The 13,283-nt window shown below is 33.2% G+C and overlaps 1 protein-coding gene across 1 annotated transcript; it reads left to right on the top strand.

Annotated features, from left to right (window-relative positions):
• The first annotated feature begins 6,510 nt into the window (after positions 1–6,510).
• Positions 6,511–7,728, top strand: LOC110707393. Its single transcript, XM_021885426.1, has 3 exons — positions 6,511–6,614; positions 6,781–7,183; positions 7,310–7,728. The coding sequence occupies exons 1-3, from the start codon at positions 6,541–6,543 to the stop codon at positions 7,466–7,468; spliced, it is 636 nt and encodes a 211-aa protein (XP_021741118.1). The 5' UTR covers positions 6,511–6,540; the 3' UTR covers positions 7,469–7,728.
• The last annotated feature ends 5,555 nt before the right edge of the window (positions 7,729–13,283 follow it).

The following is a 13,283-nucleotide window of genomic DNA, read 5'->3' as shown; positions in this document are numbered from 1 at the left end:
CCGACTTACATTCAACGGAGCACATACATCACTTTATCAACTCTCTTTAATTTGACAATGTCCTCCAATTGACCATGTCAATTTGTACCAAAAAAAAAATATTAGAACTCCGTATTATCTTGGAAATCGTCTCTGCATTGACTACGACTTCCACTCTATCAGATTGCTATTTATCTGACATCCAAACTCGTAAAGATTACTCGATCTTTACCTGAAGTAGTTTTATCGTCCTTAGCTTATTTAAAGGGTTGGATGTGTTTCATTTTACGTAGCAAAGAAATAATATATTAAACGTTCTTTAGTTTTATCGTCCCTGCCAACATCCTCTTTCCCCGGTGTCCGGACCTTCGGCGACCCCCTGTCAGCACCCCAGCCCCCCCTACGTCGGCGACACCAACCCTAACATCCCTACCCCAACTCCTACCCACCACGTAAATCAAAGAAACCCCCACCAAAACCTCCAACCGTCTCTAGGGTTTTCGAGGGTTGGGAAAGGGGCGTTTGGGGGTTTCGAGGGTGAGGGAGGGAGTTTCGTGGGTTTTTTGTGGGAAGGGAGGGGGATTTTGTTGGTGGTTCGAGGGGAGGGGAATGGGGTTTCGGTGATAGTGGTTCGAGGAAGGGGAGGGCGACGGCGACAGCAGGTAGGAATGGCCGATGGGCCGGCAAGGTAGCTGGGTTGTTGCCGCCGGGGGCTTTGGGGAGGGCAGCTGTTGGTGGGGGAAGCAGAGGTGGTGGTGAGGGAGGGAGGGGTGTTTTTGTTTTAACTATTTTAATAATTTAATTGTTAATTAACTATAATTAAAGCTTGAATTAGGATTTAATAAATTTCATAAATGAATTTATCAATAAAAATGAAAAACGTTAACCGGTTATTTAGGTTATAGGTAAAATATCTCGTTTAAAGCGGATACTCCCCAAAGTTTGCATTATTCAGAAATAATCAAAAGATAATTGACTTGTTTTTGGCCGACTGCTCAAAATTTGTACTATTTCTGACAATTTTTCCTAGTTTATTTTGCTCATTCATCTTATTCTTTCCCTTCTCTCATCTCCATTTATTTATAATTTCAACATTTTATGAAAGTCAAATATTTCATAAATAAATGATTTTCTTTCCTACAAAAATATACAAAGTATAATTGATTTTCACATAAAAGAAATTGTTTTTTTTTTGTTGATTTGAACTTTAAAAATGTTATAGATCATAATATGCGGAAAAAAAAAACTGTCAAAATATCTTATCTGGACGATGATTTGTCAGGATGAGGTGGTGGGTAAAGAAACTAAAAATATGAAAAGAGGCAATATCACACATTAGGAAATTAGAGATTTCTAACATTAATAAAAAAAATTTAAAATTAGCAAAAATAAATATGCAAACAGTGCTTTTTGGGTGTGACCGGTTACTCCGTGCGGCAAACTAAAACACATCAAAATACTGACCGGGTAATTCTTGACCGACAGACCGAGTAAACCCTGACCGAGTAATCCCTGATCGACCAAGTAACTTTTGATCGAGTAACCCCGGCCCGGCCACACAACCCCGACCGAGTAACCCCTGACCGACCGAATAACCCTAACCCTAATCGAGTAACCCTTGACCATGTAACCCCGGCCGTACCATATGGCCAACCATATATTATATCCTACTACTAATTTTTTTTAATATAAAAGAAGTAAAAATAAAAAAATTTCTAGTTTATGGTCAGAAAATTGTTTGCTTATTTGGGTATTGTGATAGATTCACAATGACGCGTTGGGACCTACTATTAGTAGCTAGATCTCAATTTTTTCCTGGCCATTTAATGTAATAGATTGAATAACCAATTGCTTGTCAATTTTTTACATTACTTGTTATATATGACTAGTTATGGAACAATCACACGCACAAGTTTTAGCACATTTAGGGTGTTTACAAGACACGCCCATGCCTTTGAGAGGCATGTGCGCATGCATGTCCATGCCTCATCAGAAAGTTCGTATACTGAAATATCTGCCTACTCATTTAGAGATCAGAGGCACGCCCATGTCCCAGAGTGATATGTTTGTGCCATGACAAGTGCAAGAGTAGCACACCCGTGCAATGCTGCATCGGGGAGAACTCTTTTGTGAGCTTCTACCTCGGTTTTTTGGAAAGGGCACGCCCGTCCCTGATCGAGTGAAGGCAGTTTATTTTAATTCGGTCGAACATAGTGTATTTTTTATTGAATATTTTCCTAAAATAATTTTGTTTTTTTTTTCCATATGAAGGCTATTAAAACTATACATTGGGGTAATCTAGGGTTTATTAGGATTTCCTTATGGATGTTATATAAGAAACCATTCAGTAGACAACAAAATAGTTTTTAAACCTAGTCAATTCGAGCCAAGATGTAACATCACTTGAGTGATTTTGTAAGATGGAGATAGAACGTTGTATATTCATTTATCTATACCATCCTTCATTGCATAAATGCTTAAGAAACTAATTTCCCTTTCTCTATTGACGTAGGTCATGTAGATCGAACCTTGTATACAAAATATGTGTGTTCAATTTTTAGTTTATTTTTCAGATTTATATTTCTATATTTTAGCAAATATCAAATACATTACCTAAACCAATCGATCCTCGTTAATTTTATAACATTATACTATTATTAGTTTTGCACTCTTGCAATAACAAATACGCAGTATTTGAGAATTGTACCATATACTGCGTACATAAGATCAAATTTCAGGATTCTTGAAAGTCAAACACCGAAAAATGCAATTTATTCACACACTAGCTTAACGTAGTATGAATGGATATTAATATTAGATCAATGGGATTAAAAGCACGAGCTGGATCATATACAGTATTTTATTACAAACCCAAGAAGGGATCATAGTGTTTTATTAATTAAGTACATGAAATTGTAACAAGTACTCCGTTACAAGCAAATTGGCCCAAAAAATCAGGGAGTTTTGATATGAAAATCTATTTCACGTGGCTCCAAATCTTACGAGTGGTTTATAAATTTTACGTAAATGAAATAATAATATAGTTCCACAATTTCTCTCTATTTTTTTGTATTAAATACTCAGTATCTCGTATGCAAAATAATGACAAAATTACATACTCACTCGATCAGTTCATCAAATTTTAAATATAAAAAAGAGGATGGCCTGGGTGTTAGTTGTTTAAGCAATGAAAGGATTGGTATTATTTCGTGGTAGTTATATAGATATTTGTTGGTGTTGAAGGACCAACTCAGATTAAGTTGATGGTTGAGCCCCAAGAATATGTTTTATACTGTATCACGTCCCCTCACACGAGAACATGTTGGACTTAAAGTGTGGATGCAGGATGGGTCCATCTCATACCCTGCGCTTATTATTCTAGTTTGAAAGGAGGGGTGGATGAATTCGAACCCGTGATCTTTGTGTCAAGCTGGCTCTTGATACTATGTTAGAGGACCAACTCAACTAAACGTTTAAACTAATGGTTAATGCCCATAATATGTTTTATACTCTATCAGTTGAAATCGTCTTAATATATAGTTTCATAATATTGTTGGAGTAGAGGATTTACTTTATTCTCATCTTCCATAAATCAACGTGTTTGACCTTTTACTTTAGGAATCATTGAACATGTATGGATAGGATCAAGGAGACCATCAAGGAGTTTATTTGGAAGATAATAAAATGTGGAGCATGCATTATCCTCATTTATTATTATATAAATTAAAATCTCGAAGAGGAGAGCATTGTATTATAACGAGATATGATGAGTTAATGATGACTCCGTAAACTAAAAGATAACTTTCATAAATCACAAGGCGTACTTAGCAAGCAAACTGGTCCAAGTACCAAGTTATTAATTTTAAAACCTAGCATTTCACGTGGCATTGAACTAACATAAGTACTTCAATCATTTTTTAGATTATTACTCCCTTCACCCCTTAATTTTTGCCCCGTTGTAAAAATATGGGTCAAACTTTTAAAACATTGACCATGAATTCTCATTAATCTATAAGTGATAATATTTCATGTAGGATCTTGTTAGAATCATATCATTATATAGTTTATTAATTAATATTAAATTTTTATAATTTTTAAGCGTATAAAAACGGAGAAACATACGTTTAAAGACGCATCTTGGAGACCGTGAAAAATCAAATAGGGTAAAAAATAAGAGATATAGGGAATATGTTAATGCATAATTTCAAGGATAACTTCATAACTTGTACTAGTATTTTACTTACAACCCCCTCAAAACACTATATTTAGATTTAACTTTTTTTTTTTAACTCTAAATTTAACTTCTTTAGATTTAACCACCCGTTTTTTCACTTATTCTATAATCATCTACAAAAACAAAAACAAAAAAATAGATTTCGCCACCACTTAGCAGTTTCTATTATGAATCGAAAAGCAATAAGTTCCATTTTCAAAAAAATATCGATTTTCGTAAAACTTGATCTATAAAGGTTTAAAAATTTGTGGGGTCAATTTGGTCAATTAGGGACCGATTTGAGGTCAAGACTAATAAAAATGTATCGAAAATGTCTTGTTTTGTGCGCGTAACGCAAACGAGGTATTTCTATTAACACTCAAAATGAGGTATTTTTAATTATTTATTTCAATCTTGACCTTTAGCTTACTTACATGTTTGACCTTTAGCTTTAGGAGAGCATCAAGAAGATAATATATGAGATATCTATACTTATATAATATTCAACATGACTCAAACCCAAATTAAACCAATCGAATCGGACTTAGTGATCCGAATTGACACCACTAAATAAACTTAGCTTGAACACTTCTTTTTAAATATAGGTAGATGTTTTAAGAGTATGGAGTAGGGGCCTAGGAAAGTATACATTAACTTTGCAGCTTATGAATTATAAAATAAAGAAAACGTGTATGTGAACAATTTAGTTAAATTAGTAGATTCATTTGGTTCACCTTTGGACCTTGATTAGTGACTGCCTTAATCTGAGCCTAGTTATTTAAAGATAGGATATTACTGTATACTTTCATTGCATGATGTAAGCTTAAGATGTTAATTATGTTATTGGGGGTTCTTACATGTAATTCCTTTTCTTTTATCTGTGAGCAGATTAAACTTCAATTTATAATGTTCTGGAATGCCCAAGCTTGAAGATTGTTGATGCTAGTATGAATTGAGACAACAACTTTATATTTTGAATAGAGGTGGCCTGGTGATAATGTTAATTTTTAAAGAAAAAAATATTTCATTATATTAAATATGAAAGAAGCCTAGGCAACAAACAAACTAACTCATCAAGCTAAAATTCATTTATTTACTTTGTGGATTAGTCAATTCATTTATCTCATTAGACCGACATACATAATTACAAACATTAATGATCAAAGTTGTGCGTTGGCACATGTGCCTGTCAAATTGTTATGCTTATTATGAAGAGAGTATGATTATAGTGCACTGTCATAAGAATTGTATAATTATATATATGGATTCAAGAAAAAATTGGCATCTTAAGCCTCACATGCAGTCTATAAATACGGTGAAATGAGACAACAACTTTATATTTTGAATAGAGGTGGCCTGGTGATAATGTACAGTATAATCCATTTTTTTAAGAGATGTAAAGTGCACTTTGTATTACAAGCATACATACATCAGATTTTGTACTATTAACTACAATATTGAAAAAAAAAAAAAAATTCTTTTGTAAAAGTATTTTAGTTATGTTTTTAATTTTGAATAATATATAAATTAGTTGAACAGGGTTCTTTAGTTAAATAGCAATATTAGAGACATTGATACTAAAGAGTCTAGTATTTGAAAGTTCCAATACTAAGTAATTTTGTTGTTTTGAAGTCTATCTTTAGTATCGGAAATTTCCAATACTAAAGGGACTTTCAGAAGCTAGGAAAAACTACTGTAACAGTAATTTCAGATACTATATTGATTGTTTAGTATCGGAAACCAATTTGATACTAAGGATCTAACTCTTTAGTATCAATTATTTCCGACACCATATACATAAATAATAATGGAAGATTTTTGATACCATATGATATGATAGTTGTATCAGAATTTCGGTTACTAATTATCTGATACTAATTAATGATATTTCTGATACTAAAGGGACCCTTTTTTAGTATCGGTTTGAAGAATCGATACCAACACATTAGCCACGGAGGTATTAGTATCGGTTTAGTGTCAGAAATTATTTCCGATACTAATGGCCTTTGGTATCGGAAAACAACCCTTTTACTATCGATTAATTTCCGATACTAAAGACCAATTTTCCAATAGTTAAAGTGAGGAAATTTCAGCCCAAAGCAGCCTCGTTAGTCACTAGTTAAGGGTTTGAAGTAAGAGTTTTACCAAGTTAGCCAAAGTATATATATTGTATTATGGAATTGCACGCCATAAGGATCCACCAACACATGGTGAGGTACGTATAGCAAAGTTAGAAGCTAGCACCTTAATTAATTAGTATTGTTATATAATTATATTTATGGATTCAAGAAAATGTGGCATCTTAAGTCTTAAGTCTCACATGCCATGCAGTCTATAAATACGGTGAAATGAGAAGCTTTTTTCAATGCACTACAATTAACAAGCTCTTTTACTCAAACTTAATAGCAGGCATTACTCAAGGGTATGCTATATACTACTCCCTTCACTTAAATCAAAGTTACTTTTTATTATTAATCGATAGATACTAGTAGATTATATCATCAATTTATTTTATTATTAAGTATTTGATTTATATTTGATTATTGTTTTAAGTGTTGTTAGTAATTCACGCACGTACGGTTTTGCAGGATAGAAGACGGTACTACGTACGATAAGCAAGAGAGAAACATGGCAGGCATCGAACCAAACGTTGTGAATTTGCAGGATCCAGCAGCTCACTATGAGAAGCTGGTGACGGAGTTGGAGGTCAAGGGTCAGGCCGAGGCCAATAATGCTCAGCTACTCGCTGGAGATGTGGAATTGACCAGCCCTACCACAAACTTTACCGATAGCAAGCTCACAAAACTCGACGTTCATTTTTGGTCTGGATATACGCTCACTAGCTTCCCTGATATGAATAGATTCACAACTTACTATTTTAGGGAGAAAGGCCCTCTTCCTCAAGGTGTCAAGTGGGGCTATTGCTACGCTTCTGGTACCGACTCCACTGCTCGTAAGTGGGTTGCGGCTTTTGATTCCGCTGCTGGCAAGGTACATTATACTACTAGCTACTACTTGAACATCTAATAATAAGTATATATCATAAATTCATAACGATGTTACTTACGTTGTCAATGATGTACTAACCTATTTTTTTTCCAATTAAATGTATTTCAGGCTTATTGTGAAGCCGGGCCTACAGGCCCAGTTGACTGGAACGTAGTTGAAGTTAAGTTGAATGCGTCTGGAAGCAGTTGCGAGTATGTTGACCCTATTCTTGGAGGCAGGATCACTGCTAAGATTACTGGTCTCCAAGCAATATCAACTCTCTATTAGCTACCATGTTAGCTTAATTAGTAAGCTGCATTGCTGCTGCAATTAATCAAGAACTACAATCCTTTACATTCCTTGCTTTTTAATTAAGTGCATTTTAATTGTGTAATAAAAGTAATGATGCTACTATGCATCTAGTATCCTAATAATGTACGGTTGTTTATGGTTGTAATGTATATGTCACCCAATAGACAATCTATATATATATGGAATAAACTGTTTCAATTTACTTTTTTTGTTTTTATACAAGAACTGTTTTAATTTACTTGGTATTTTATTAGATACTAAAATTGTTAACTGGAATTTTATGTCATTTTTATATCCTCCATGTACTACTCTCCCAATTTACATGAATCTCTGTTTAAGTCATTTATTTAATTACATGCTACAAAATGAGCAAAGTGATTACAAATATTTCTGTATAAATCACAACTTTTATTTGAACATAACAAACTTACTCTATTAATTTGTCATCTTGAACATTTTCATAAAAAGTTCTGAACATAAACTTGATAAAAGGGAAGGTTGTAACATATGGCAATTAGTAAGATAAGTAATACAATATAAAAACTCTTGCTTAAATCCAAATAAATTAGAGCTAACGATGTCAAGAACTAAATTTAGTGACAATTTTTTATAGGAAAAATTGAGTCTAATAATCCCATCTTTAGTCGCTTCGCTGTTAATAATCCCACCTTTAGATTTTTATTTAATAATGCCATCTTTATAGGGGATTTTCATCTATTGGTCCCTCATGACTGGTAACCTGTACATTGGGTAAACTTTTTTTTTTTTTAATTTAAGTGACACATGGCACTAAATAATTCGTCAAAAAATTAATAATAAAAAAAAACTTAAAAAAATTTGGTAAAAAAAAAAACCCTAATAATTTTTTTTATCCCCAACGACCACCGAACCCCCCAACCTCCGGCAGCCCCTCCTCGGCTCCTCCCCATCTCCACCGCTGGAACCCCCATCCCCAGTACCGCCGGAACTCCCATTTCTACCGCCGGAACACCCATTTCCAGCCCCTCCTAGCAAAAACCGACCCAGCTCCCCCTAAAACCACCCCGATTTTCAATAAAAAAAAAAAGCAAAAATAAAAAATAACCTTCAAGAGCGGTTCGAGGGGGTTTTCGATGGAGTTTCGGGGGTGTATGGGGGTTTTTGATGGAGTTTCGGGGGTTTATGGCGGTTTTCGGCGGAGTTTCGGGGGTATTTGGTTGTGGTGGTTTCAAGTGTGGGTTTGGGTCAGGGGTTGATTTCGGTGGTGGATTTGATCGGTGGGGTGGTTTTTGATTCCGGCAAGCCGTTTTCGGGGGTTTATGGTGGAAGTTGGCCGGTATTCGGTGGGGCTAGGGTAAGGGTTTACAGGCCCAGTTGACTGGAACGTAGTTGAAGTTAAGTTAAAAACGTCTGGAAGCAGTTGCGAGTATGTTGACCCTATTCTTGGAGGCAGGATCACTGCTAAGATTACTGGTCTCCAAGCAATATCAACTCTCTATTAGCTACCATGTTAGCTTAATTAGTAAGCTGCATTGCTGCTGCAATTAATCAAGAACTACAATCCTTTACATTCCTTGCTTTTTAATTAAGTGCATTTTAATTGTGTAATAAAAGTAATGATGCTACTATGCATCTAGTATCCTAATAATGTATGGTTGTTTATGGTTGTAATGTATATGTCACCCAATAGACAATCTATATACATATATGGAATAAACTGTTTTAATTTACTTGGTAGTATCGATTTCATATAGATATGAAAATAGTTAACTGGCATTTGATGTCATAATATATCCTCCATGTTCCACTCTCCCTATTTACATGAATCTCATCTCTTTAAGTCATTTATTTAATTACATTCTACAAAATGAACAAAATAAATACAAATATAATTGTTTAAGACTGAAACACATGACTATCGATCACAAACTTTATTTGAACATAACAAACTTCTTACCCAATTAATTTGTCATCTTGAACATTTTCATAAAAAAATCTTAGCATAAAAACGATAAAAGGGAAGATTGTAACACATGGCTGTCTAGTAAGACTGGTACATGGCTATTTATAAAAGGGAAGATTGTAACATACACATGGCTATTTATAAAAGGGAAGATCGTAACACATGGCTATTTATAAAAGGGAAAATTCTTGCTTAAATGCAAATATATACTAAAGCTAACAATGTCAAGAACTAAAGTGACAACGTTTTGTAAAGAGCTAATTATAACCCTTTCTACATCATTTTCCCCCTCTACAAAAGAATTTTTGTCAAATATTTCTCTCAATGTGTTTCTCATATGAATATCACGGTCACAAATACAAAAGATATATAGACATAGAATACTTGGGGGGCAAGCTCTAATATTCTCTAAAGATATCTAATGATCCTAACCACTTAAAAATACATCACAATAATATCTTCACACAATATTATCTTAGGTGATCATAAGTCTCCAAAATTATACTCCCTCCATTTTTTTTAATAGGCACAAGCTAACGAACGTCCCGAAGACGTTGGATAAGATAAAGTAGAAATATTGAATTAAAATGAACATTAATTACACCAATCGACTCGTGATTTTGGCATGCATTCCTAAATTAATACTATTTTAAGAAATATTTTAAATGCTTAACTAACGCTCGGAAGCGTTCGTTAACAAGATCCTTTTTTATATATGCATTACTTTAAGCAACACATTTGTCGAGGCATAACTTAAACCAATGAAATCTATTATTGTCTCTTAATTAATATCACATACACCAGATGGACCAATTTCCTATGCTAAGCTCTGTATGTTGTTTTATTTCAGTCTTGGAATATTTTTTTTATTCTATTTGACTTGTTATATATGAACTTAATTTGTTGAGCCATTTGAAAATGTCTAAAATAGTCCAAATTTTCTGAACTTTATTTTCCTAAACATAATTTTGTCCTAAGTAAGTTAAATGGAGCATGGCCTAAGGAATGATAATGGCCTAAGTTAACTTACTCTATTTGTATTGTTTGGATTTGGAGTTTGGTGGATGGTGATTCTGGTTAACTAGGAAGCTTAATGGTATTGTATTTACATCTGCCTACAAATTCATACGGAAGCAAAAGACTTGTATCGAAAACCATTCCCAATGTTTAACAATCTTGATCAGGAAGTCTTTGCAAAGGATTGAGCAATTCAATTGAATTGAATGCTGCAATTCCAATTATTAGGGATGATCAAGAGAATGAATAAGACGTCACCCAAAATGTTACATCATACCACGGTGATGATGTGCCAACTAAAATATCGGGAACAAGGAGTATAAATGAGAGTTCAAGAGATAAGCCAACTAATCAATGATGGGAAAGATGTTGGAGAATATATAGACCCAATGCAAAGGACCCAATGCAAAATATTAAGGCTGGATTATTAATTACATGAAAAATATTAAGACTGAAAATGAGATTGAGACATTTTGTGACTTCTGAAAATGAGATTGTGACATTTTGTGACTTGGTGGATGATGATGAGAAATAGATTTTCTAACGATTATTTTAGAGAAATTTTAAAGAGGGTTTAATCAGTGAATGATTTAGTTGCTTTGTACTTAATATCAAAAAATTTTGTGATATGATCGATATTTCTTATTTACTAATTTGCAATATTTTGACTATAGCATGTGAGTAGTGACATTTGTTATTATGTGTTATCTTCTATTAAATTAAATATCTATCTATAATAACATAAACCACAAATGACATGTGTTCCATTTCCCTTTCTCCACTTTATTTTTTTTACAAAAAAAAAAAAAAAGAAAAACAAAACCATAACCTTATTACTAACTCACTATATGTATTTAATGTTTAATTTATTTCATATCCCCTAACTTAATACAAATACTATAGGTGCATTTCAATAATGGTCACTTTTTCCTCTTCCTTTTAAACTCTTAATAATAGCATAGGCCAAAATGCTAGTTATAGATGATTAATCTTATACCCCTCCGTTTTATATATATATATATATATATATATATATATATATATATATATATATATATATATATATATATATAATTGTGCATTAATAAAATTTATATATTTTTTTATGAAAAAAAATTATACAAAGTTGATACATTGAAAATTCATAATAATAAGATCTAACTCGATAATGTTTTTTTTTTTTTTTTTTTATGTATGCACAATTAGACAAAAACTTTGACCTTGTGAATCGTTTATGGTAACTAACTTAGGAAAATGGAAGTAGTATATTTAAGAGAATTTTCAGGAATTATTTTGGTTGTCGTGATATAAATCTCTAATGATTTTTATCTTATAAGAATATTAATTTCTTATCATAAAGAATTAGCTTTGTTATTTTTTTGTAAATAAAAAATTGAAAGTAAAAAAAAAGTTATTATATCATTATAAACTACAGTTTGTTTTTGTGTGCGGCTGACCACACTATGTGGATGCTTGTAAAAGAATAAAGTAACCTCTATAACATTGACCGTAACCCTTGTAATATTGTACGAGTAATCTTTATAACACTGACCAAGTAACCCGGGCCTATAACACTGACAAAGTAACCCTATAACACTGTTCGAATAGCCCCTATAACATCAACGAAGTAATTTAACCTTCATGAGGGCTGGTCATACGGTGTGATCAACCACTTATAAAAGTTTGTGTATTATTAACCTTCATGAGGGCTAGTCATACGGTGTGATCAACCACTTATAAAAGTTTGTGTATTATTTTTATGATTTGATTTGATTTTTTAAAAAAAGCAACTTGCCTGCTACCTAATCTAAATAGGATGAAAGAAAAAGTTACTAAAGTATCGCCACCTAGATGATGAATATGGGATTTTTCATATGGTACTACTAAACTTTTGGCTTTTCCATATGGTACCTGTAGACACCTGAAAATGTCTCCCCAAAACCAAACCCGGTGATGAACAACCTTTTACCGCCATTATTGGTCGGGTCGAGTATTTAATCTCGGGAGTGCTTAAAATTCATGTTCAGTCAAACATATTAAGTCAACAAATCAGTCAAACCATTTATTCAAACTTAGTCCAACTCATATCCTAGCTCAAACCCTTTTAATTCAGTTCATGTTATTTATTAATTAAGCCCGATTAATAAATAATAAAAACCCTAAGCTTGAAATTAATCTAGAATAGCTGAAATGGCGCATAAAATATCACGTTTTTAGTCATTAAGCAAGGAATAAATGAATCTGGACTGTTTTTAGGAAAACACGTGCACCGTGTCGCGGAACACATGCCGTGATGCGGCATTTTTCTAGGGTTTCTCCGCGGTGCCTTTTCACTTCTAGGGTTCCGTGCTTCACCCCTCACATTTTCTCTATAAATACGAACCTGATTTCTCCAGTTTAGGGGCACCAAAAATCATTCTCTTTTCCCCTGCACCAACAATCATTCTCTTCTCTCTTTAGCCTAAACACTAGCCACCCTATTATCTCATAATACTTCCCCTAAGCACTCCAAGAAGTCCATACTTGACCCGAAGTTCTATACTTAAACCAAGGCGTGAAAGGTAGGATTAATTGAGGGTTTGGACCTAATCAACTCTACTTTTCATTTAATTTAATTCAATTTGATTTATTATTTATTGAAGTTATTGACAGTTTATTCATGGTGTAGCAATTCAAGGAAACGCAGAACGTGAGTAGTTAATTCACTTAATTACTCTTTTTATTATTCTTGTTGCTAGTATCATGATTAGGTTTATCATTATTTTTTTTGGCTAACGTTATTATGGTTAAATTGCTTCCAATGTTGATATTGATTTATATTATATTTATTGA

The sequence above is a fragment of the Chenopodium quinoa genome, unplaced genomic scaffold (genome assembly GCF_001683475.1).
Source record: "Chenopodium quinoa cultivar QQ74 unplaced genomic scaffold, ASM168347v1, whole genome shotgun sequence".
Lineage (NCBI taxonomy): Eukaryota > Viridiplantae > Streptophyta > Magnoliopsida > Caryophyllales > Amaranthaceae > Chenopodium > Chenopodium quinoa.
This window is presented reverse-complemented; position numbering and strand designations above follow the sequence as displayed.

Bases quoted from the DNA above. Each gene is read 5' to 3' on its own strand.
- LOC110707393 (XM_021885426.1), top strand. From the start codon at position 6,541: ATGAGAAGCTTTTTTCAATGCACTACAATTAACAAGCTCTTTTACTCA. The intron at 6,615-6,780 runs GTATGCTATATA...ACGGTTTTGCAG, and splicing joins ATAGCAGGCATTACTCAAGG to GATAGAAGACGGTACTACGT. The intron at 7,184-7,309 runs GTACATTATACT...AATGTATTTCAG, and splicing joins TTGATTCCGCTGCTGGCAAG to GCTTATTGTGAAGCCGGGCC.